The 25295-nt window shown below is 42.9% G+C and overlaps 1 protein-coding gene and 1 long non-coding RNA gene across 3 annotated transcripts in view; one reads left to right on the forward strand and one right to left on the reverse strand.

Annotated features, from left to right (window-relative positions):
• Window positions 1–25295, forward strand: part of LOC126106914 (uncharacterized) — a 76571-nt gene that overhangs the window by 33021 nt on the left and 18255 nt on the right. The window lies entirely within an intron of this gene.
• LOC126106913 (apoptosis-stimulating of p53 protein 1) overlaps window positions 1–25295 on the reverse strand; it is a 315526-nt gene that overhangs the window by 10606 nt on the left and 279625 nt on the right. For both annotated transcript variants that reach the window (XM_049913332.1, XM_049913331.1), the window contains exons 14-16: window positions 24133–24379; window positions 17723–18050; window positions 1855–2021 (exon numbers count right to left, since the gene is read on the reverse strand). In XM_049913332.1, coding sequence (XP_049769289.1) covers window positions 1855–2021; window positions 17723–18050; window positions 24133–24379 — 742 coding nt within the window. The remainder of the gene's footprint in view (window positions 1–1854; window positions 2022–17722; window positions 18051–24132; window positions 24380–25295) is intronic.

Here is a 25295-nt window from a genome sequence, read left to right on the forward strand (position 1 = left end):
CACCACAATGTTTCTGACGAAATAGTGACAGAGTTATCCCATTTTGAGTGTACAGTGTACACTATTGCCACGTCAAAGAAAAAAACAAGCTGAAATTACAGATTTTTTTTTACGAAATGACGTTTACATTTTTCTTTATATCTTTGTTAAGTATGGTACTTAGTAAGCCTATATAACATTTTGTAGAATGTAAGTTTTTATTTACTGGATTTTTCATTTGTGTCTACCAATTAATTTGATAGCATGGTGCTATATTTCATATAAACGGTTTTCGCATTTATACGCTTTTTTCCTGTAGTCCATTGTAAAACATATAATTTCAGTTAAACTGTAAATGGAGTAAGTTTAGAATAGGTGTAGTATTAACGTTTTAGGCAGATGCCTGATGTCAATAAAAGTTTGTAATTTTACTTAGACAGAATATGTTGAAAAATAATTTTTCTCAAGGAGCCTCTTAAAAGGGGCGTAGTGTCATACTCAGGTAAATATGGTAGATGCTAAAAGTATCATGGAACCTACAGTCATTCAGACTGCCAAGCTGCTCTCAAATCTCTATAAGCCCCTGCAATGAGACCATCGAGCATCGCAGAATGCAAGGAATGAGAGACTAGAAGAAACCAACTGGGTACACCTTCTGTGGGTCCCTGGTTACTCAGGTATTACTGGTAACAAACAGGTTGACAAGCTAGCTACGATAGGGGCTATGACCCCCTTTGTTGGACTGGAACCTGTCCTATCACTAAGGTAGTAATAAAATCTAAACTACATGGCTGCATCATCAGAGGGCAGCATATAGAACTTTGGATTAGGAGCCAAAAAACAGAAAATTGGCTAGCTAATGATGCCGAAAATGTTTAAACAGAAGTTCAGGACTAGGCTTGAACAGGAGGCAGATAAACTCTCCGTAAGTTTAATGACAGCCATAGGAACTTCAGGGAGTATTTTTATATCATGGTAATAGAAAAAGGAGCTCCCAAGGGTTGACTATGTGGTGAGGGGGATGAAACCACATCACAGAAAAGACAAAATATCTGGATCAATAATTTCAGAAGAGGTTGTGAATAACAAACATATCATAATGGGAATTCTTCTACTACCTACAGGTATTGGGTGGCATTAATATTCAGGAGGGGGACGTATCACATAAACTTTGTTTTGTTGTGGACAACAGAAGATTAAGTCCTCTGTTTTGTCTCCCTGATCAAATCAAATCAAAACCAATAATCGTTTGCTTGTGGAGGGAAAAAAAACAATGGTTTCAAAAATTGTTGCTCCTGTCAATTGCAAAGTGGGTGCTGTAGTTTGATTTTTATGTGTACCAGGACCTACAGCTGCTCAGATTCACCACGAGTTGCACACGGTTTATTGGCCTACAGTCAGGAGTGAAGAGAAAGTTAGGTGACAGTGTCATGACTTTTGAAATAGGCATATAAATGTGCAAGATGGGTATACAGGCCCAATGACCAGACTGATAAAACTGTGCAAAACGTGGACCAAAGTCTGCAATCTGAGCAATGATCAATTGCCACAATTATGAATTTCCTTATTTGGGATGCACCATTACATGAACGATTGTCACAAAAAAACTTATCACAAATGTAGTGCAAGATGGGTAGCAAAAATGCTTTACCAATCAACAAAAAGAGCAAATAATAAAAAATCGATGAAGCAAACACTAACAAGATACAAACAATTTGTTTTCGAACTGTTACCCCTTCTTGCACTATAAACAATGACTTTAAGGTAACTAAGAACTTGAGAGGAGCTTATTGGGTTACTATAGGATTCCCTGCTGCATGTAAATTTTGCATTTTTTGTTAGCTTGAATTCATGAGAAATTCTTTCATTACTCACTATACAGATATTCGGAACATCCATCAAAGCCTTCCTCATCTTCCTCACACTTCTCTGCTGCTGTCTCGTGGTCTGAAAGCGTTGTTGCGAAGATACACGCTCCGTGCTCCACGAGAAATTTCACCATGGCCAGGTTATTGCACGATGCAGCACAATGCAGAGGCGTCCTGCAAAAGGCACACAAAAATTTCTGAAACATTCTGGTTCATTTGAAAGTGATATTTTATGGAAATTTACAAAAGTATTGTGACAAAACAATATTAAAAAACCTCCGAAGTTTTTTGCTGTAACATACTGTCTTTGCTCTTTTCTTTTAAATTATATAAAACATGAAAGATGAAGTAAGCAGTCACATTCGTTTTCCATATCAAAAGTAATCTATTCGCGTTAATTACAGAGAGAAGTGACTACTGTGATTCAGAGTGACAAATTTCTTGTGTGATAGGTTGATCTCTGCTAAATCCCTGGGTCAAAGACTACACAAAATGTATTGTCATTAATATCATTAACATGGCCATGCATATTGCTGTGTCTTATACTGTTTGACAGAATGAAGTCATGGGAAATTATTGCAAGCTTAGATGAGCACTGTACAAATACGTTGAGAATGTCATTTGAAAATAAGGTCTCTGGAATCAGCATAAAATCATTTTTCCAGTGCCATAAACTAAATTACAAAAACGATAAAATCAACAAATGTATTCCTTAAGCATGACAGTTTTCCCTCACTCGGAGAAATGAGAACCAAAACGATTAGCAAGAATTCATTTCATGTTTAGACATATGTTAAGAGGTGCTCTTTTCTTCATTATGAAACAGGGAAAAACAAGAATTGAAAATGTGAGGCAAGTAGATACTGCAGAGAACAAAAAGTCTCTAGAAATCTTGGATCCAATAAAGGTATTAGAAATTACTATGGTTTAGCCACTAAGGTTTAAAAACCAGAGTAATAAAAGGCAGCAGAGGACTCTTACAAGTGAGGAGGATGGTGAGAAGAGAGAAATGTGTTGGCAGACTGAGAAATAGCCTAGAACAAAGTACAGCAAACCAAGAATCAATACTGGAAACTGCACTTCAGTGCCAGACCGACAGCTTCCACAACAAAACATCGCATATGCACCTTTTAGACTGAGTTTTGATGCACAGAAACAGTCTATTACAACTGTTTCCATCAAAGACAGAATCCAGATTGAGCAGAAGACCCAAGATGCAGGCTCTGTAAAGATGTTGAGGAAACAACTGACCACATTCAAGCTTCACAACTGATCAAGCAGAGACATACTGATGTGACACATATAATCCACAGTAACTTAAGCCAAAATTACCATGTGCTGGTGGCAAAGTACTGGTGGGATTGCAGGCCAGAAACAAGTTCTCAAATACAAGCATACCAAAGGGACTTCCAACTGCAGACTGATCAAACGTTGGAACACAATACACCAAACCTCTCAGTTGTGGAGGAGAAGAAAGTGTCTATCATTGACGTTGGTATCCCAGGTGATAGCAGAATCAATGAGAAACAGAAACTTACAGATATGATGACTTTAAAATCTAAGTTTAAGTCAGTGGAAGTGTGAAACTGGTCCAAGTGGTTCTCAGCACACAGGAAACAGTGCAAAAGGAACTTCATGGACACTTGAAAACCATTGTCATTGACGAAATAGCTATCTGACAACTATTGGGATATGCACAAATTATTTGCCATTATATCTCACAGACCTAGACATTTTTGAAGTGTCCAATTAGAGGTAGAACACAAAATCAGCACAGTGACCTCATTTGTTATGTTTACTGTCAAAGTAGTAATAGCAATAATAATAATAAGAAGAAGAAGAAGAAGAAGAAGAAGGAGAAGAAGAAGAAGAAGCAGCAGCATCTTTCAGGAATCTTGTGGCAAAACAGAAATCTATATCTTTACTACTATATAGAGAGACAAGTCACTGTTTAACATTGTTACAAAAATCTTACTTCAAACTTTTAAACAATGGAAAAACCAGGCTGGAAAGTAACAACATTATGAAAAGGAGAGTTGCTACCCACCATATAGCAGACGCTGAGTCGCAGGTAGGCACAACATAAAGACTGTCACAAATATAAGCTGTCAGGTGGGCAACAAGGTCTTTGTCAAAAATAGATCACACAAACACACACACACACACACACACACACACACCTGCAGTCTCTGGCAGCTGAAGACACACTGCAAGTAGTAGGAGCAGCATCTCTTGTGAGGGGTTTAGGATTCTGGGTGTTTAAGGAGGATTCCTCTAGACAGACCAGGAATAGGTTGGCATAGGAGGGTGCCATGTAGGTGCCCATACCCGTTCCATTCCAAGAAGTCCCATCCATATAGCCTAACCATCTGCGGTCATCGAATCTGCAGCAATGAGTGGTCCCTCTCGAAATATACCTAGGGTCTCACTGAACCCTTCGCAGACCGTAATTATTCTCCCAAACTTGTACAAAAACAAATCTCCCATGTCTTATCTTTCCAGCCTCCCAATACCTCCAAGAGTCTCACCAACCAGTCGCAGAGGAGCATTCCCCTCGTAACTCAGTACCACCATATACTGAAGCAACAGAATTACATTCTCCACCAGGGTTTTGACTATCTCTCATTGTGCCCTAAAATGAGAAATGTCCTGCCCACTATCCTTCCCACTCCTCCCACAGTGATATTGTCCCATCCACTGAACCTACACAATATACTCATCCATCCCTACACAACCCCTGCCTCCAACCCCTTAACTCATGGCTCATATCCCTGTAATATGACCTAGATGCAAAAAGTGTCCCATACACCTTCCCACCACCACCTACTCCAGTCCAGTCACAAACACCACCTATGCCATCAAAGGTAGGGCTCCTTTGAAACCAGTCATGTGATCTAAAAACTAAGCTGCAACCACTATGCTGCATTCTACGGGGCATGACAACCAACAAGCTATTTGTCCGCATGAATGACCACCGACAAACTGTGGCCAAGAAACAACTGGACCACAACTGACCACACTGCCAAACATGACAACCTCCATTTCAGTGACTGCGTCATAGCCTGTGCCACATGGATCCTTCCCACAAACACCAGATTTTCTGAATTGTGCAGTACATCCTTTGTTTCCATAAGCCTACTGGCCTCAACTTTCGTTAGTCATTGTCCTCGCCCATGCAGCCCCTTCCCTATTCCCATTCCAAGACTACATAACCTTCATTCCGCAAAAGCATTTTACTTCTCTCCTTTTCCACTACCCCCCACCCCCCTTTTCCTCTGCCCTCTGTCTAACCTCCTCCACTTCATCCCTGCGCACTCCCCAGCAGCACTTCACCATCCCCCACCTCCATCCTACCATACCATCCCTCCCCCTCCCCGCCCCAGCTACCACTCCCATCATGCAATGCTGCTGCTGCTGCTTGCAGTGTGGCTTCAGCTGCCAGAGACTGCAGTCGTGTGTGTGTGTGTGTGTGTGTGTGTGTGTGTGTGTGTGTGTATTTTTTACAAAGGCTTCGTTGGCTGAAAGCTTATTTTTGACAGTCTTTTTGTTGTGTCTATCTGCGAATCAGCATCTCCGCTATATGGTGAGCGGCAACTTTTCTTTTCATAATACTGTTACCTTAAATTTTTACATGATATTGTAATAAATATTCAAAGAGACATAGATTACATAGCTTTATAAACAACACTGTACAGGTTTTCTGTTAAAACTGACTGCAAGAAAGAAAATGCAGTGCTGTACTATACTGTAAAAATGGGCAGTTTCATTTTCTTTCTCGCAGTTTGTTTTAGATCTTATAGTAGGGCAGTTTAGCTATTGGACAAATTGCTTCTCCCATGTATACCTTCTCCTTACATGTAATTTTGAACAAATATTGTCCACACATCTGTGTGCTGTTTTCTTTTCTTCCTCACATTCAGCTTTACACAAAACTGGATGTTGTATTTATGGTTGATCAGCTTATGATTAGCATACTATTACAAAATCTGAATCAGCCAAAACTTTGTAATCCTACTCATTTGCAGACTAAAACTATGTGAGATACTGTCATTGAAGATCCTACCATCACAGATACACCAATAGTAGAGGTCTCTCACACCACATATACCAATGATACCACGTGATTTACCATTTCCTTTTGAGCGACTTCAAATTCTCTGTCAGTGTTTCGTGAAGGAAGGTGTGAACAGACAGTGGAGGAGGAAGAGGAGGAGGAAATGGATAGTGAGAGAGGTGGAGAATTTTTTTTTTGTTTTTTTTTTGTTTGAGGTTTAAGGGCGCTCAACTACTGAGGTCATTAGCGCCCAGTCACAATTGTTAGAGCACATAGAATCTAGTAAAACTCGAGGGGGGGGGGGGGGGGGGGGCACCAGAAAGTTCGTACAAAGATGCAGATAAAATAAGTGAAAGAGTTAGATGTCTTTCGACAAGCCAGTCAAAGTAATGAAACAAAGTACACGAGCAGCTGCTCGAGCGTCATCAGCTAAAATATCCTGTAAAGTAGATGGCAGAGACAGGACAACACGAGATTGACTAAAACGGGGACACGACAATAAAACATGGCACACTGTTAATGCATGACCACAAGGGCACTGCGGGGCTGGGTCACCGGAGAGCAGGTAGCGGTGGCTAAACCGGCAATGCCCAATCCGCAACCTGGTCAGAAGGACCTCTTCTCGCCGAGATGGTCGGGAGGAGGTTGTCCAAGCAGTTGGGAACAGTTTTACTGCCCGGAGCTTGTTTCCTTGAAGTGATGACCAAGTATCCCACCACAAGGACACAAGCCTCTTACAAACAACCCCACTAACGTCAGTTGACAGGACACAATGGGAGGCTGGCCGAGGCAGAAGGACTGCAGCCTTGGCTGCAGCATCAGCAGCCTCATTCCCAGGCACTCCTACATGGCCGGGAACCCACAGAAAGCTGACAGGAGAGCCAATGTCAGCACCCGAATGGAGGGACTGCTGGATCCGTTGCACCAAGGGATGGACCAGATATGGAGCTCCAAGGCTCTGAAGAGCACTGAGTGAATCAGAGCAGAGTACATTCGATGAATGGCGGTGGCGGCGGGCATACTGAACGGCCTGATGGAGAGCAAAAAGCTCGGCCGTAAAGCTGGAACACTGGTCGAGGAGCCGGTATTTAAAGGTGACGGCCCTGACGACAAAGGCACAGCGGACACCATCGTCAGTTTTGGAGCCATCAGTGTAAATAAAGGTGTGACTGGCAAGTCGCGCATGAAGTTCGACAAACCGTGAGCAATACACTGCAGCCGGAGTACCCTCCTTCGGGAGCGAGCTGAGGTCGAGATAAATATGAACCGGAGCCTGGAGCCAAGGCGGTGTTGGGCTCTCACCCTCTCTGAAGGTGGTAGGGAGGGCAAAATCCAATTGTCGAAGCAGGCGACGAAAGCGGACTCCAGGGGGCAGCAGGGCAGACACATACAATCCATACTGATGGTCGAGAGAATCGGCGAAGAAGGACTGATAAGAGGGGTGGTCGGGCATTGACAACAGCCGGCAGGCATACCGACAAAGCAGTACGTCGCGCCGGTAGGTCAATGGTAATTCGGTAGCTTCAGCATAAAGACTCTCGACGGGACTAGTGTAGAATGCTCCGGTCGCAAGACGTAACCCCCAATGGTGGATGGAATTGAGACGGCATAAGAGGGATGGCCGAGCAGACGAGTAGATGAGGCTCCCATAATCCAGCTTTGATCGGACTATGGACCGATACAAGCGAAGCAGGACAGTGCGATCCGCTCCCCAAGATGAACCACTAAGAACTCTGAGGACATTAAGGGAACGTGTACAATGGGCAGCCAAATAAGAGACGTGCGGAGACCAACAAAGTTTCCTGTCCAGTGTGAGCCCTAGAAACTTAGTTGTTTCCACGAAAGGGAGAAAAACGAGACCGAGATGTAAGGATGGTGGAAGGAACGCTTTATATTGCCAAAAGTTGATGCAAACCGTCTTCTCTTCAGAGAACCGGAAGCCATTTGCCACACTCCATGAGTATAGGCTGTCTAGACAACGCTGAAGGCAGCACTCCAGGAGGCATGTTCTCTGGGCACTGCAGTAGATCGCAAAGTCATCGACAAAAAGAGAGCCTGAGACATTAGGTGGAATGCTATCCATAATTGGATTGATCGCTATGGCAAAAAGGGCTACGCTCAAGACAAAGCCCTGAGGCACTCCGTTCTCCTGGAGGAAGACGTCGGACAATACGGAACCCACACGTACCCTAAACTTTCGATCTGTTAAAAAGGAATCAATAAAAAGGGGCAGGCGACCGCGTATACCCCACCTGTGCATAGTGCGGAGGATACCTCCTCTCCAACAGGTATCACAAGCCTTCTCAAAATCGAAGAACACGGCTACCATTTGGCGCTTTCGCAAAAAGTTGTCCATGATGAATGTCGACAAGGTCACAAGGTGGTCAACAGCGGAGCGGCGGCGACGAAAGCCGCATTGAACATTGGTAAGTAGCTGTCGAGATTCAAGAACCCAAACTAACCGAGTGTTAACCATGCGCTTCATCACCTTACAGACACAGCTTGTAAGAGAAATGGGGCGGTAACTAGAAGGAAGGTGTCTATCCTTCCCGGGTTTGGGTATAGGAACAACGACGGCGTCACACCAATGCATTGGGACTTGACCTTCGGTCCAGACGCGATTGTAGGTACGAAGAAGGAAGCTTTTGCCTGCCAGAGAAAGGTGTGCCAGCATCTGAATGTGAATGACATCTGGCCCTGGAGCAGAGGACCAGGACAGGGCAAGTGCACGTTCGAGTTCCCGCATAGTAAAGGGGGCATTATAATTTTCCAGATTCAGCGAGTGGAAGGAAGGTTGCCGAGCCTCTTCTGCCTCTTTCCTAAGAAGGAAGGCAGGGTGGTAATGGGCGGAGCTTGAAACCTCCGCGAAAAAGCGGCCGAAGGCGTTGGAGACATCCACTGGATCAACAAGGACCTCATGACCTGAAGTCAGGCCAGGTACCGAGGAGTGGGCCTTAATGGCCGACAGCCGGCACAGGCCACCCCAGACGACAGAAGAGGGAGTAAAACTGTTAAAGGAGCTGGTGAAAGAGGCCCAACAAGCTTTTTTGCTGTCTTTGATGACTCTACGGCATTGCGCTTGGAGTCGTTTGTATCCAATACAATTCGCCAACATAGGATAGCGGCGAAAGGTGCGTAAAGCACGTCGTTGAGCACAGATAGCGTCTCAACAAGCCTCATTCCACCAGGGGACGGAAACGCGACGTGAAGAAGAGGTATTGCGAGGAATGGAACGTTCGGCAGCATTGATGATAACAGCCGTGAGGTATTCGACCTGACTGTCACAACTGAGAAAATCGTGGTCCGGAAAGGTCGCCAGGGAGGAGTAAAGTCCCCAGTCAGCTTTCGGTATGTTCCAGCTCGAAGGACGTGGGGATGGGGTGTGGTGCAGGAGACGAACGACACAGGGGAAGTGGTCGCTCGAATAGGTGTAAGAAAGGACATACCACTCGAATCGACGGGCAAGAGTGGTAGAACAGATCGAGAGGTCCAAGTGGGAGTAGGTATGAGCAGAGTCCGAGAGGAAAGTCGGGGCGCCAGTATTGAGGCAGACAAGATTGAGATGGTTGAAGACATCCGCCAAGAGGGAGCCTCTCTGACAGGATGCAGGAGAGCCCCAAAGGGGATGATGGGCATTGAAGTCGCCAAACAATAAAAACAGCGGAGGAAGCTGAACAATTAGGTGCATCATGTCAGCCCGACTAACTGCGGATGACGATGGAGTGTAGACGGTACAAACAGAAAAAGTAAAGGCAGAAAGAGTAATACAGACAGCTATTGCTTGGAGTGGGGTGGTCAATGGGATGGGATGGTAATAGACATCATCCCGATCGAGCAACATGACCCCACCATGAGCTGGAATACCGTCCACAGGGCTGAGGTCAGACCGCTCCGAGGTATAGTGGGTAAAAGCAATACGGTCAGTTGGGCGCAACTTGGTTTCCTGGAGACCAAGGACGAGCGGACAGTGCAGGCGGAGGAGCAGTTGTAATTCCTCCCAATTAGATCGAATACCTCTTATGTTCCAATGTAACAAAGCCATCGCTAGTCAGAAAAAAGGGGGAACGAAATGGGTGAAGAGCTGGTCACCTCGACGGCCGCAGAGGGCCAGGTTTCGAGGGAACAACGCTACAACCGGCAGGAGGCGGATCCTGTTCCATCAAGTCGTCGCCAGTTGCGGCCGCTTTCCTGGGTTGCGTAGGAGGGGCAGCATCATTCGCCGACGAGAGGCCAGCTGAGCGCCTGGCAGCAGAGCGTCCCGGCAAAACTGAGGACGGCCGGGAGCAGCGACTCACGGATGGAGCGTCAGACAAAACGCACCAGGGTGGAGAGGGGGATAAAGACTTCTTCTTGGAGGCCTTCTTGGAAGTCCGATGAGGCACGGGGATGGTGGGCTGGACCCGAAGAAGGTCCTCACGCGCGGGGTCCGTTTTGGAATGCAGGACCTCAGAAGCCGGGGTCCGGAACGTTTCCCCAATGGACGCCTAAGAAGAGGATCGTTTCTCAGGCAGCGGAGGGGGAGGAGGAGGAGGAGGAGGAAGGGTGGCCCCTGGGGCAGAGGGGGCAGGGGCCGCGAGGGAGGAGGATTTGGAAGGGAGGGATTTGGGAGGCGGAGGCATAGACCCCGGATGGGGTGAGGAGGTGGAGGGGGGACAGTATAGGGGTGAGGATGCTGTGGAAGGAGTGGACACGACTGAGGCAAACGAAGTTGTCAATGTCACGGGATGGAGGCAGTCATACTTCTTCCTGGCCTCAGAATAAGAGAGACGATCCAAAGTTTTTAATTCTTGAATCTTCTTCTCCTTCTGATACGCGGGGCAGTCTAAAGATCTAGGCGAGTGGATGCCAGGACAATTGACGCACCGAGGTGGTGGGGTGCATGTATGTTCCTCCCGAAAAGGACGTCCACAATCGCCACAAAGGGGCTCAGCCTCACACCGTGACGACATGTGCCCAAAGCGCAAACACCGAAAGCAGTGCATAGGAGGCAGGATGTAAGCTCGCACGTCGCACCGGTAGCACATCACCTTTACCTTCTCCGGGAGAACGTCCCCCTCGAAGGCGAGCATAAAGGCGGTCTTTGGGGCCGCGTTGAACTCGCCGGACGAAATGTACGCCTCGGCGCTCCAGGTTGGACCTGAGCTCCTCATCAGATTGCAGCAGGAGGTCCTAATGAAAAATAACCCCCTGCGTCCTATTCAGTGCCAGATGCGGGACAATGGACACTGGGATGTCCCCTAGTCGGTCGCACGCCTGGAGTGCCGCCGACTGTGTGGCGGAGGCAGTCTTTATAAGAACGGACCCCAAATGCATTTTACTGAGAGCCTCGATTTCCCCGAAGATGTCCTCGATGTGCTGGACAAAGAACATGGGCTTGGAGGTGGCGAACGTCCCCCCATCGGTCCAAGAACAGACTAAATAGCGGGGGAAGTACTTCGCCCCAAGCCGGCGGGCCTGTCCTTCCTCCCAGGGAGTGGCCAAGGAGGAAAGGGCAGGAGAACCAGAACCAGTATCTTTCCTTTTAAAAGACTCGGCCACAGATCGACCTGATACATGTTGACGTTTCATCTGCGAAACGTCCGCCCCGATACCACCCACTCCGACCAGGGGCTCTCCCCACGGGCGCCACCCAGCCTCAGCAAGGGCCACCTGGCAGGATGACCGTTGCCGGGAGTCCTGATGCCCCAAGGAGACGGGCATCTACTCCTTGGCCGACGTGGGGAGGGCGCAACTCAGGTATCGGCAGTACGATCCCTGTGTTGTCAGGGGGCTACAACCTAGAGGTTACATGACGACCCCACCACAACGGGCTGGCTACCGTGCTGGATTTTGGGTGCCATGGAAAGTCCATCATGATCGTAGGTGCAGATGGGGACGCACTATGGGCGTAACTTGTGCAACCCATCAAGCGTTTAGGCCCAATTTGAGGAATAGTGGATGTGGTTACAACGCCGTTACAATGCTGAGTGCCAAGGTCTTAGTGCACTGAGGACCAGTGAGACACCACGTAAGGCGTCCTTCCCCAAAAGGCTTGTACTTCTGTAGAATTTTGAAAAAAGGAGGTCAAACCCCAAGGGGGACCATCACATGGAAGGCCGAAACGGTTGAAACTCCTTTTAGTCACCTCTTACGAGATGGGGAAGAGTGGGGGTAGGGGAAGGAGATTAGGACGTACACTATGTGATCAAAACTATCCGGACACCTGGCCGAACATGACTTACAATTTTATGGTGCCCTCCATTGGTAATGCTGGAATTCAGTATGGTGTTAGCCCACCCTTAGCCTTGATGATAGCTTCCACTCTCACAGGCATATGTTCAATCAGGTGCTGGAAGCTTTCTTGGGGAATGGCAGCCCATTCTTCATGGAGTGTTGCACTGAGGAGAGGTATCGACGTCAGTTGACGAGGCCCGACACAAAGTCAGCTTTCAAAACATCCGAAAGGTGTTCTATGGGATTCAGGTCAGGACTCTGTGCCGGTCAGTCCATTACAGGGATGTTATTGTTGTGTAATCAGTCTGCCACAGGCCGTGCATTATGAACAGGTGCTCGATCATGTTGAAAGATGCAGTCACCTTCACCGAATTGCTCTCCAACAGTGGGAAGCAAGAAGGTGCTTGAAACATCAATGTGGACCTCTGCTGTAATAGTGCCATGCAAAACAACAAGGGGTGCAAGCCTCCTCCATGAAAAACATGACTACACCGTAACACCAACACCTCTAAATTTTACTGTTGGCACTACAAATGCTGGCAGATTACGTTCACTGGGCGTTCACCATACCCACACCCTGCCATCGGATCGCCACATTGTGTACCTTGATTTGTCACTCCACATAACATTTTTCCACCGTTCACTCATCCTATGTTTAGGCCGCTTATACCAAACAAGGCTTCGTTCGGCATTTATGGTATGATGTGTGGCTTATGAGCAGCCGCTTGACCATGAAATCCATGTTTTCTCACCTCCCACCTAACTGTCATAGTACTTGTGGTGGATCCTGATGCAGTTTGGAATTCCAGTGTGATGGTCTGGATGGACGTCTGCCTATTACACATTACGACCCACTTCAACTCTTGGCAGTCTCTGTCAGTCAACAGACAAGGTCGGCCTGTACCCCTTCACGTTTCCCCTCTACTATCACATCGAAAACAGTGGAACCTAGGGATGTTTAGGAATGTGGAAATCTCACCTACAGAAGTATGACACAAGCGACACCCACTCACCAGACCATGTTTGAAGTCTCTGAGCTCCGCAGAGCGCCCTATTCTGCTCTCTCACAATGTCTAATGGCTATTGAGGTCACTGATATGGAGTACCTGGCAGCACAATGTACCTAATATGAAAAATGTATGTTTGTGGGGGTGTCCAGATACTTTTGATCACATCGTGTGTATCCTGTTTCCATAAATATTTAGCCATTGCGGAGCACTGCTGAGTTTGCTAGCAAACAATGAAGACAGAAACAGAGGTTTAATTTCTGGGATTGAAATCAAGGTTGTTCATCCATTTTTGCTTCCAACTCCCTGCTTCAAATATTTATCTCCTGACTCAGAGACAGGGTAATTCTTTTTTCTTCCTTTTCCACTTAATTTTCAGTGATGAAACTGTGTGTTGTGTCTCCTTCACAGACCTTATCTAGTTCATTTCAGCAATAGCAATGTTGGTTATCATAAGATGGCCAAAATGGTTTGAAGCATTCTGTTTTAATCTAAAACAAAAACATTTAGAGAGATAAAGCTCTTTGCCTAAAGTGAAAAGGGCAGTTGCGGAGCACTGCTGAGTTTGCTAGCAAACAATGAAGACAGAAACAGAGGTTTAATTTCTGGGATTGAAATCAAGGTTGTTCATCCATTTTTGCTTCCAACTCCCTGCTTCAAATATTTATCTCCTGACTCAGAGACAGGGTAATTCTTTTTTCTTCCTTTTCCACTTAATTTTCAGTGATGAAACTGTGTGTTGTGTCTCCTTCACAGACCTTATCTAGTTCATTTCAGCAATAGCAATGTTTGTTATCATAAGATGGCCAAAATGGTTTGAAGCATTCTGTTTTAATCTAAAACAAAAACATTTAGAGAGATAAAGCTCTTTGCCTAAAGTGAAAAGGGCAGTTGCGGAGCACTGCTGAGTTTGCTAGCAAACAATGAAGACAGAAACAGAGGTTTAATTTCTGGGATTGAAATCAAGGTTGTTCATCCATTTTTGCTTCCAACTCCCTGCTTCAAATATTTATCTCCTGACTCAGAGACAGGGTAATTCTTTTTTCTTCCTTTTCCACTTCATTTTCAGTGATGAAACTGTGTGTTGTGTCTCCTTCACAGACCTTATCTAGTTCATTTCAGCAATAGCAATGTTGGTTATCATAAGATGGCCAAAATGGTTTGAAGCATTCTGTTTTAATCTAAAACAAAAACATTTAGAGAGATAAAGCTCTTTGCCTAAAGTGAAAAGGGCAGTTGCTAAGCGACAGGACTGGAGCCTGCACCAAATGAACAGAAACAAAAACACAAATAGTTCATAATACATATTTTAAGTAGTATGCATTGACAATGTATGTGCTTTCAGGTGATGGTTAATGTTCTTTCATTGAAACAAGACTGAGTAATGTACTTACATTTGCTGAAGAATAATGTTCCTTCAATTTAGCACATACATCTGTTAACTTACGTAACAACCAGAAATATTTTATTCGACAGCCTAGATCAAGAATAAAATGTAGTAATATCTAATTTGAATAAATAGATAGCCTACTTAAAGATATCGAGACAAATTATTTCTTCAAATCACTATGGGTAGCTCTTCAAGCCAACTTAAGGTTTTGCATGTCCAAAGGCATGTAATACAAATCACTTTTGTGTGCACTAAAGAATGTGTTGTGAAGGTATGTTCAAGGGACTATCGGTACTAACCATTCCTTCTGAATATATTTCTGAATGAATTTGGTCATAACATATATTTTCCAAACTCTGTTGATGGTATGAATTCTAGAAATCCAAGTAATCTATGTAAATATTTAAATTCATGATATGAATATTAGAGGGAAACATTCCACATGGGAAAAATATATCTAAAAACAAAGATGATGTAACTTACCAAATAAAAACGTTGGCATGTTGATAGACACACAAACAAACACACACACACAAAATTCAAGCTTTCGCAACCAATGGTTGCTTCATCAGGAAAGAGGAAAGGAGAAGGAAAGAGGAAAGGATGTGGGTTTTAAGGGAGAGGGTAAGGAGTCATTTCAATCCTGGGAGCGGAAAGACTTACCTTAGAGAGAAAAAAGGACAGGTATACACTCGCGCGCGCGCACGCACGCGCACACGCACACACATATACAGACACAAGCAGACATTATGATTATGATCTGCTTGTGTGTGTGTGTGTGTGTGTGTGTGTGTGTGCACGCGCGCGAGCGAGCGAGCGAATGTATACCTGTCCTTTTTTCCCCCTAAGGTAAGTCTTTCCGCTCCCGGGATTGGAACGACTCCTTACCCTCACCCTTAAAACCCACATCCTTTCATCTTTCCCACTCCTTCCCTCTTTCCTGATGAAGCAACCATTGGTTGCGAAAGCTTGAATTTTGTGTGTGTGTGTGTGTGTGTGTGTGTGTGTGTGTGTGTGTGTGTGTGTGTGTCTCAACATGCCAGCGCTTTCGTTTGGTAAGTTATATCATCTTTGTTTTTAGATATAAATATTTAAATTCCCTTAATTTGGCCCAAAATGATGTTTGTCATTCAGGAATATGGCTTTCCAGTGGCCATATGGTGTTTAACTACTGGTAACTCCCAGCTTAATAGGAGCCTAAAGGATTTATTGGTGGACGATGTCTTCTACTTCACTGATGAATATCTTAGACCCAACTGATGTATATATTGTTAATAATATCGAATAACATATTGCGTAAAAACTGACTTTTGCACATCTTCATTGCAGTAATGTAATCTACTTAAATATGTGCTGTAAACTTAGTTTCTGTTTTATGGTGTGTGGCAAAAACAGACTAAGAATTTTCACATGCATTGCATTGTATTATAGATTTATATGTTTTTTGACAAATTTTCTAGTAACTACTGAAATATTTATTTTTCTGAATTGTACAATTAACTGTATTTGATAGTTTTTTAATCCTATTCTCCAACATCCATTAATGGATGGTGAAATGAGTCATAAAACAGTACCGTGTGTCAAAGTGAAAAACTAATTCAAGAGAGCATTCAGTCACCAGTGGTTAACTATAGCACACAGGCAAACACAAATCACAAACTTAAGTGCTTCCACTGGAATAATATTGCACATACATAACTTTTCTTTATCATTAATACTTGGGCGTAGCAGACCTCTGATCAATGAATCTAGTGTTTAATTCTCTACTGCATGAATTCCTGTTAGGAAACCAATTCCAATGAAAAAATACCTAGTGGTAGGGTCTGATACACAACAGTTGAACACAGAAATTTTGACTTAATTTTGATTGTCATATGCCAAAATATTGATTAATTAATAATCATTCAGTTAGAGAGATGTCAAAACAAACCGTGTAATGATTAAGCACGCACCATCTTACATACCTCAAATTTGTTCCTTCAGCTGCTTTTGTATGTGTTTCTGTACACCCTAGCTTCAGTAAAGATCAGTGATTTTGAACTAGCTCGATGTAGCCAGATAGTGTGTGTTGTCAGAACAGAATATCATGCATATACAAGTGGTTTCCTTAACATTCTAAGTAAACTTACTGTTTGTTGCAAAATGGCAACATTATGCAATAGAGGATTAAGATTATCAAGAATATTGATACCCCAAAGAAAGCATGTAACTAAAAACATGGTCCCCCACTTTTGCTGATCAAAAATTAACTATGGGCGATTACAGCCTTCACATCCACGAGAAAACTTGGAATGAAGAGGATGTGATAAGAAGCTCCTAAGAAATTAATGGTGAGTGGGTTGGGGGAGTTTAGCATCTCACAGTAATGAGTCTTCTTTTCTCTCAGCTTTAGTTTAACTGCAGTTTTTAAAATGTTCAAATGTGTGTGAAATCTTATGGGACTTAACTGCTAAGGTCATCAGTCCCTAAGCTTACACACTACTTAACCTAAATTAGCCTAAGAACACACACACACACACACACACACACACACACACACACACACACACACACACACGCACGCGCCCGAGGGAGGACTCGAGCCTCCAGCGGGATCAGCCGCGCAGTTCACGACTGCAGTGCCTTAGACCGCTCAGCTAATTCCGTGCGGCTGCAGTATTTAAAAGTTGATAATTTAAATGGGCTAATATTCAAACAAATAACACACATTTAAATATTAAGTATTTCAAAATTTGTGATTCATAAATCTCAATAGAATTATATTCCAACGCAATGCTAAAAATGTGAAATTACAAAATTCCTGAAGTACCCTCAGATTTTGCCAATTTTTCCAGATGAAATTTAATTCCCTGTGAACTGTAGGATTTTCCACAAGAATCACTACCCTGTAGCAATAATTTCGAAAGCAAAGACATCAAATGTCAGTAATTTCAAAAGCAAAGACATCAAATGTCAATAATTTCAAAAGCAAAGACATCAAATGTCAATAATTTCAAAAGCAAAGACATCAAATGTCAATAATTTCAAAAGCAAAGACATCAAATGTCAATAATTTCAAAAGCAAAGACATCAAATGTCAATAATTTCAAAAGCAAAGACATCAAATGTCCACTTCTTCATACGAATGGATGTCATCCCTGCTCGAGATGTTCCAGTTTCACACATTGTGTGCCAAGAACTAGGTAGAAAGAAAACAGGACAGGAGCCTCACCAGCCGTCACTGTCCTGGGCGTTGACGTCACAGCCGAAGGCAACGAGGAAGCGCACAATGCCAAGGTGCCCTGCGCAGATGGCATTGTGCAGGGCGGTGATGCCCTCGTCATTGGCAGCACTGGGGTCGGGCACGCGGCCCGCCGTAGCACGCACCAGCTCCAGCTCACCCTCCAGGCTGGCATCCAGCAGCAGCGCCAACGGGTCAAAGCTCACCCGCCGTAGCTGCCCACCCTTGCCCTCCCCGCTGCCATTGCCAGATCCCGTGTTGCCACTGTTTGTCCCCACTTTCAGGTTACCTTTCCTCCTCACCACTGCCGAATCACCACCTGCACATAAAAGAATATCTCAATGTACATTTGCACTGAAAGGATAATTTACTGCAACAACAAAAAGTATGCAAATGGTATAGTCAACTTGGCACAGCACTCATTATCCTTGATCACAAATATTTGTACATACATAACTAGTTTCAGCAAATTAAACTGCCATCTTTGAATTGAAAATATTTAAGAAACAGGTTACAGGCCACAACTCAACAGAATATATGCAAGAAAACAGACTGCATAGCAATACTGAGACATACCACTTAGTGCAATGCAATAGTGTCTACATCAATGTTTATCGTTAGACATCTTTTTGTAACTGCATTTTGACATTGTACTACATGACGTGTATTTTGGTACCTGTTTATTACACCACTCTGATGTACCTACCACATTAATTAGTATTGTGGAGCATAACATAATGCCTTTACTGTGAGGTGCATTTATTACAGCCATATTTTGTGTGTATGTGTAAATATTTTTGATTGTTGGTATCTACCCATATACTTACTTTTAATCTCTGCAATACAGGAAAAGATAGATTGCAACTTACCATAAAGATGACACTTTAAGTTGCATATAGGCAAAATTAAAAGAAACTTACACATAAGCTTTCAACCACAGTTTTCATCAGAAAAAGAAAGAGAAACACACACCATTCCTTCACACAAGCAAGCTCACCTCACACAAACATGGACACTGACTGCTGCAGCTGGCAGTCATTTATGCATGAGATGGTCTCACTTGTGTGAATGAATGATATATATTTCTCTCTCTCTTTCTAATGGGGGCTGCGGCTGAAAGCTTATGCGTAAGTGTCTTAATTGGGCCTGTCTGCAACTTAATGTGTCATCTTTACAGTAGGTAGGACTATCTTTTCCTACATTATTGATATTCTACATTTAAATTGTAAGACACAGTTATGATAAAAGTCTAACTATAATGATCGCTGTAGACAGTAATTAGTAAGTAACTTTATTGCTATGCAGTCTGTTTCTTTCTGTGGCCTGTAATCTGTTTTTTAAAAAATTTAGATTTGGAGTTCGCAATTTTATTTGCTGAAACTAGTTACTGATGTACAAATATTTGCAATCAGGGTTAAAGTGTTCCCACAAGAAGACTACACCACTGATTATCGATTGCCTCCTACACAACTGACAATGTCAGGCAGTTGTAAATAAGAATAAAAGATTGCAGGAAGATAGAATTTTGCTCTCCATGCTACTATATCCTGTCCAAACCTCCATCCCTGAGTAACTACTGCCACCTCCATCCCTCTAAATCTGCTTAGTGTATTCAACTCTTGGTCTCCCTCAACAATTTTTACCCTCCACGCTACCCTCCAACGCTAAATAGTTGATCCTTTGATGCCTCAGAACAGGTCCTACCAGCGTTCTTCTGTCGCACCACATTTCGAAAGCTACTATTCTCTTCTTGTCTAAACTGTTTACTGTCCATGTTTCACTTCCTTGCTTGGCTACACTCCATACAATCACTTTCAGAAGAGACTTCTGGCACATGGGCAAACACTCCTTAAATCTACAATCGATGTTAACAAATTTCTCTTCTTCAGAAACACATTCCTCACCATCACACGTCTACATTTTATATCCTGTTTACTTTGACCATCACCAGTTATTTTTCTGCTGAAATAGCAAAATTCATCTTCTACTTTAAGTGTCTCATTTATTAATCTAATTCTCTCAGCATTACCTGATTTAATCCAACTACATTCCACTTTCCTCATTTTGATTTTGTTGATGTTCATCTCGTATTTTCTTTTCAAGACACTGTCGATTCTGTTCAACTGCTCTTCTAGGTCCTTTGCTGTCTCTGACAGAATTACGTCATCTGCAAACTTCAAAGTTTTTATTTCTTCTCCATGGATTTTAATGCCTACTCCAAATTTTTCTTTTGTTTCCTTTGCTGCTCGCTCAATATACAGACCGAATAACATCGGGGATAGGCTACAACCCTGTCTCACTACCTTCTCAACCATTGCTTCGCTTTCATGCCCCTCAACTCATAACTGCCATCTGGCTTCTGTACACATTGTAAATAGCCTTTCGTTCCCTGTATTTTACACCTCCTACCTTCAGAATTGGAAAGAGTATATTCCAGTCGACTTTGTCAAAAGCTTTGTCTATGTCCACAAGTGCTATAAACATAGGTTTGCCTTTCCTTAACCTCTCTTCCAAGATAAGTCGTAGGGTCAGTATTACGTCTCATGTCCCTACATTTTTACAGAATCGATGCTGGCCTTCCCCCAAGTTGGCTTCTACCAGTTTTTCCATTTGTCTGCAAAGAATTCATGTTAGTATTTTGCAACAATGACTTATTGAACTGATAGTTTGATAATTTTCACACTTGTCAGCAACTGTTTTCATTGGAATTGGAGTTGTTATATTCTCCTTTAAGTCTGAGGCTATTTGCTGCCTCATTCATCTTGCTCACCAGATCGAACAGTTTTTTATGGCTGGCTCTCCCACAACTATCAGTAGTTCTAATGGAGTGTTGTCTACTCCCAGGGCCTTGTTTCAACTTGTCTTTCAGTGCCCTGTCAAATTCTTCATGCAGTATCATATATCCCATCTTACCTTCATCTGTGTCCCCTTCAATTTCCCTAATACTGCCCTCAAGTACATCACCCTTGTATAGACCCTCTATACACTCATTCCACCTTTTTGCTTTCCCTCCTTTGCTTAGGACAGGCCTTCCATCTGAGCTGTTCATACAGGTGATTTTCTTATCTCCAAAAGTATAAAAAAAATGGCTCTGAGCACTATGGGACTTAACATCTTAGGTCATCAGTCCCCTAGAACTTAGAACTACTTAAACCTAACTAACCTAAGGACATCACACACATCCATGCCTGAGGCAGGATTCAAACCTGCGACCGTAGCAGTCCCGCGGTTCCAGACTGCAGCGCCTAGAACCGCACGGCCACCGCGGCCGGCTCCAAAAGTATCTCTAATTTTCCTGTACATGGCATGTATCTTACCCTAGTGAAATATGCTTCTACATCTTTAGATTTGTCCTCTAGCCATTCCTCTTAGCCATTTTGCATTTCCTGCCGATCTCATTTTTGAAATGTTTGTATTCAGTTTTGCCTGCTTCATTTATGACATTTTTATATTGTCTCCTTTCCTTAATTAAATCCAATATCTCTCGGGTTACCCACGTATTTCTATTAGCTCTCATCTTTTTATCTACTTTATCCTCTGCTGCCTTCACTATTTCATCTCTCAAAGCTACCTACTCATCTTCTACTTTATTTCTTTCCTCTGTTCTTGTCAATTGTTCCCCAATGTTCTCTCTGAAACATTCTACAACCTCTGGTTCTTACAGTTTATCCAGGTTCCATCTCCTTAAATTTCTACCTTTTTGCAGTTTCTTCAGTTTTATTCTACAGTTCATAGCCAATAAATCATGGTCCGTTTAGTGTGGAATCAAAACCACACGTGGTTTCTGGTGCCTCATCACATCGCTGAGAGGTGAAGGCTATGTTGACACAAAGACTGATAAACACATGATCTGACCGTAACTTTATCCCGCAACCTCTCTGTTACTAGGCATGTGCTTCATTGGTAGACCACCAGGCCCAACACAGTTACATGGTTGAGAAGTGATTAACTGCACGTATATGGGGAGATGGGGGAGGGGAGGAGGCACGACAAAACAAACAATGTCAACGATACTGAGTTCATTTAGAGATCACTTTGGCAAGACCCAATCTCATCAATGATATAAGAAAACATGAGAAGAAACTTGTGCTGTTGTTGCTCAATCAGATGAGCAGCCACAATGAACCTCATGAGCAGCTGCAGTTCAGTTATCATGGCCAACAATAAAACACCACATTCACCTCATTAAAAAAGATTTTAAAAGTGAAAGAATTGAGACTGATGTTTATCAGTGAACTGACTGACGATGTAGTGAAGCAGCGAGTTGCAACCCATCATTCTTTACTGGCACAATTTCCAAATGCTGTGCTTCACTTGCTTCACTTGACTGTGTTGTTTCCCAATGAATGTGCAATATAATACAGCTCACACAAGAGGAATTGTAGTTATCTGATTTTTATTATACGAGCTCGAATGTCGTCAATGCCCCTGTTCAGAATATATTTTTATAAGAGTATGTGTAAGGAAAGTCGCAGATGTGATTTGTATCTTACTAACCCATCACAGGGAATAATCCCATCCTATTTGGGTCAGCATCAGTACAACACTAATGGTGAATTCTGCAAAAGTTTTGCGGAAGCCTTTCGAAGCATAAATTCTGAGAAGCTCTGCAAGATATTGAAAATAACATGATGATGAATAAATCTCTGTGTGAGGTATGATAGTTCACATGCTCATCTGCAAGATGCATCGTTTTTATGTGTAACCATATTCAAACATAAAATAAAATACTTTGACCTAGAGGTATCAGGCTTCCTGGATACAATGCAGAAAAAAACAAATGAAACTTTCAGAACCAATAGCTCCTTTCTCATGAAGAAAAGGTATATGGTTGGGGAACATTAAAAAGGAGGGACTACTGTTAAACGGTTACAAAAAATCTTCTGCAGTATGTCTCAAGTTCCTGTTACACTACATAGGCTATTTTGATCATCCCATCTGATATTCATTTACATGAACTCTGGAGATGGGAATTTACCATCAAACATATCCACATATCCTCACATCCAAACACCCTCTTCAACAAAAAATTCAAAAAATAACTGTTTCTTTCTTCCTTTTCTTTATTTATTCACTCCATAACTTTTTTATCTTTTTGCCCCACTACCCCCCCCCCCTCTCTCCCACCCCCCTTACCCTCTGCCCACTTTATTAGACATCAAGGATAGGACAGAACAATATACGATAGGATAGTATATGACAATAACATGGAACTGAAATTAACAGTCAGTGACAGAAGAAAGTGGTTGCACTGACAAGGCATTACCCTTAGAATGGGTGTGCTTATTGCTGTTCATTGTACGTTAATATGTAATGTAATCTATATGGTTTGTATTCAGTAATTTTGCTGGACAAAACATAACTGTCTCACACTCCAGCTCACACTCACCTTTGTTAATATTCTTACAATACTGTTTTCACTCTGTTTATGCCAGTCTGGAAATTTCACCATGAAATTTACAAAAACTTGAATTAAACATTGTATAGAAAATCATTGTTTCCAATCATTCACAAGTAATTGTTAACCTTATGTGCTTAAGCTACTTTCAGTGAATACCACCACTTCCTTAATAACTCATTAATTTCATCTATTCTTATGAATTCTCCGATTAACATTCCTCGTCTCTTTCCATTCGCACAACTTATTGATCAATAATGTTTATACCACTTTCAATATTCACTACTATTAAAAATGATTGAGTTCCTCAAGATTCTCCGTCTAAATTCACTATGTGACCCAGTGACTCACACAAAAATGCACTTTCTCCAGAGTTACGAAAGAACTCAAATCTACATCACCATATACATCTACACTTACATACATCACAAGCCACCATACGGTGTGTGGTTGAGGGTATCCTGTACCAGTACCCATCATTTCCTTTCCCGTTCCACTCATAAATAGAGTGGGGGGAAAATGACAGTCAGCCATATGATGTCCAATAAATGTCCAACTCCCTAAGAACTTAACCCTCAGTAGTTAATTGCATTAGCATGTGGACTAACACAGTACACTGTGGGATCCATAACTAAGTTAACATACCAAAGAGTGCCAAAAAAAGGAATGAAAAACTATTTTTAGGCAGTGGTATGGCGGAGTAGTAAGTGATAAGATACTCTATATTCATTTCCATATATTTGATAAGGATGCATCATGTGATGACAAAATTATTTTGGCAATCAATACAAGTGTTTAACATTACCATGCTGCCACACATCCCCTTAGAAACTTTGTTAAAGGGATAGAAAACTGCTTCCAACTGCAGAATCCTCAGCTGAAATGTTTCCACTGTGGCACAACATTTTAATACAAGAGATCCTATACCTAGAGGCCACCTTCTTTTCTACATGGCCTATGAAATGCTATTTCACTAGTTTTTCAGTAGGAAACAGATGCTTACCTGGCTGGACACTCAATCCTTGCTGCTGTTGCTGCTGTTGTTCATCCGAGTTTGTCTCAGAGGAATCTTCAGCTTTGACAGCACTGTTATTCTCTGCAAGCTGCTGCTGCTGCTGTTGCTGCTGCTGCGAGGGGGTAAGAGTCGCCCCACCCGCAGAATCATCCTGCTCAGTATTCACTCCAGCTGTGAGGCGGTCATCATCATCTGGTGAGCTGTTTGTCACCAGGGAAGTGACCACACTGTTTCCCTGCAGCACCATACAAAACACAATATGAACACATGATTCTTCTAGGTGTGTGTGTGTGTGTGTGTGTGTGTGTGTGTGTGTGTGTGTGTGTGTGTGTGTGTGTGTGTGTGTGTGTGTGTCACACACACAGGGAATCGTGGAAGGTGACTAAACATCTACATCCATACTCTGCAAACCTGCAACCCTTGAATTGCATGGCAAAGGGTAAGCCTACTTCCCATATAATAGTTATTGAGGCTGCTTCTGGGAAGAATAGCTGTTCAGATTCATTTGTGTGCAGTGTAACTGAAATAATGATGTCCTCATCACCCCTATGGAATCAATACACACAGAGTTTTAATGTATTGTTAAATCCATCTTTTAGAACTTGTACTTGAGACATTATAAGTAGGCTTCCCTGGGTTAGTTTGCCAGTTTGTCAACCATCTTCATGGCACTCTCCCATGGTTCAAACAAACCTGTGAACATTTGTGCTACCCTTCTCAGTATACATTCAATACTGGGTTAGTCCTATTTGGTACAGATCCCATGCACTTTGGCAATATTCGAGGATGGGTCACAGGAGTATTTTGTGAGCAATCTCTTTTTAGATGGACTGTATTTTCCTAGTAGTGTACCAGTGAACTGAAGTCTTATACCTGCTTTATCTACAATTGAGCCAGTATGATAATTCTGCTTCTTAACCCTACTAATTTTTACACCCAAGTATTTGTATGATTTGAACAGTTCCAGTTGTGAGTCACTAATGTTGTAGTTTTTGTTTTGTGAAGTACATAATTTTACATTTCTGAACACTGAAAACAAGTTGCCATCTTTGCAACACTTTGCTACTGGTCAAGATCCAACTTAATATTTGTCCAGCTTTTTTCTGGCAGTATTTCATAACTGCATCATCTCCACAAAGTCTGAGATTATT

This window comes from Schistocerca cancellata, chromosome 10, assembly GCF_023864275.1.
Source record: "Schistocerca cancellata isolate TAMUIC-IGC-003103 chromosome 10, iqSchCanc2.1, whole genome shotgun sequence".
Lineage (NCBI taxonomy): Eukaryota > Metazoa > Arthropoda > Insecta > Orthoptera > Acrididae > Schistocerca > Schistocerca cancellata.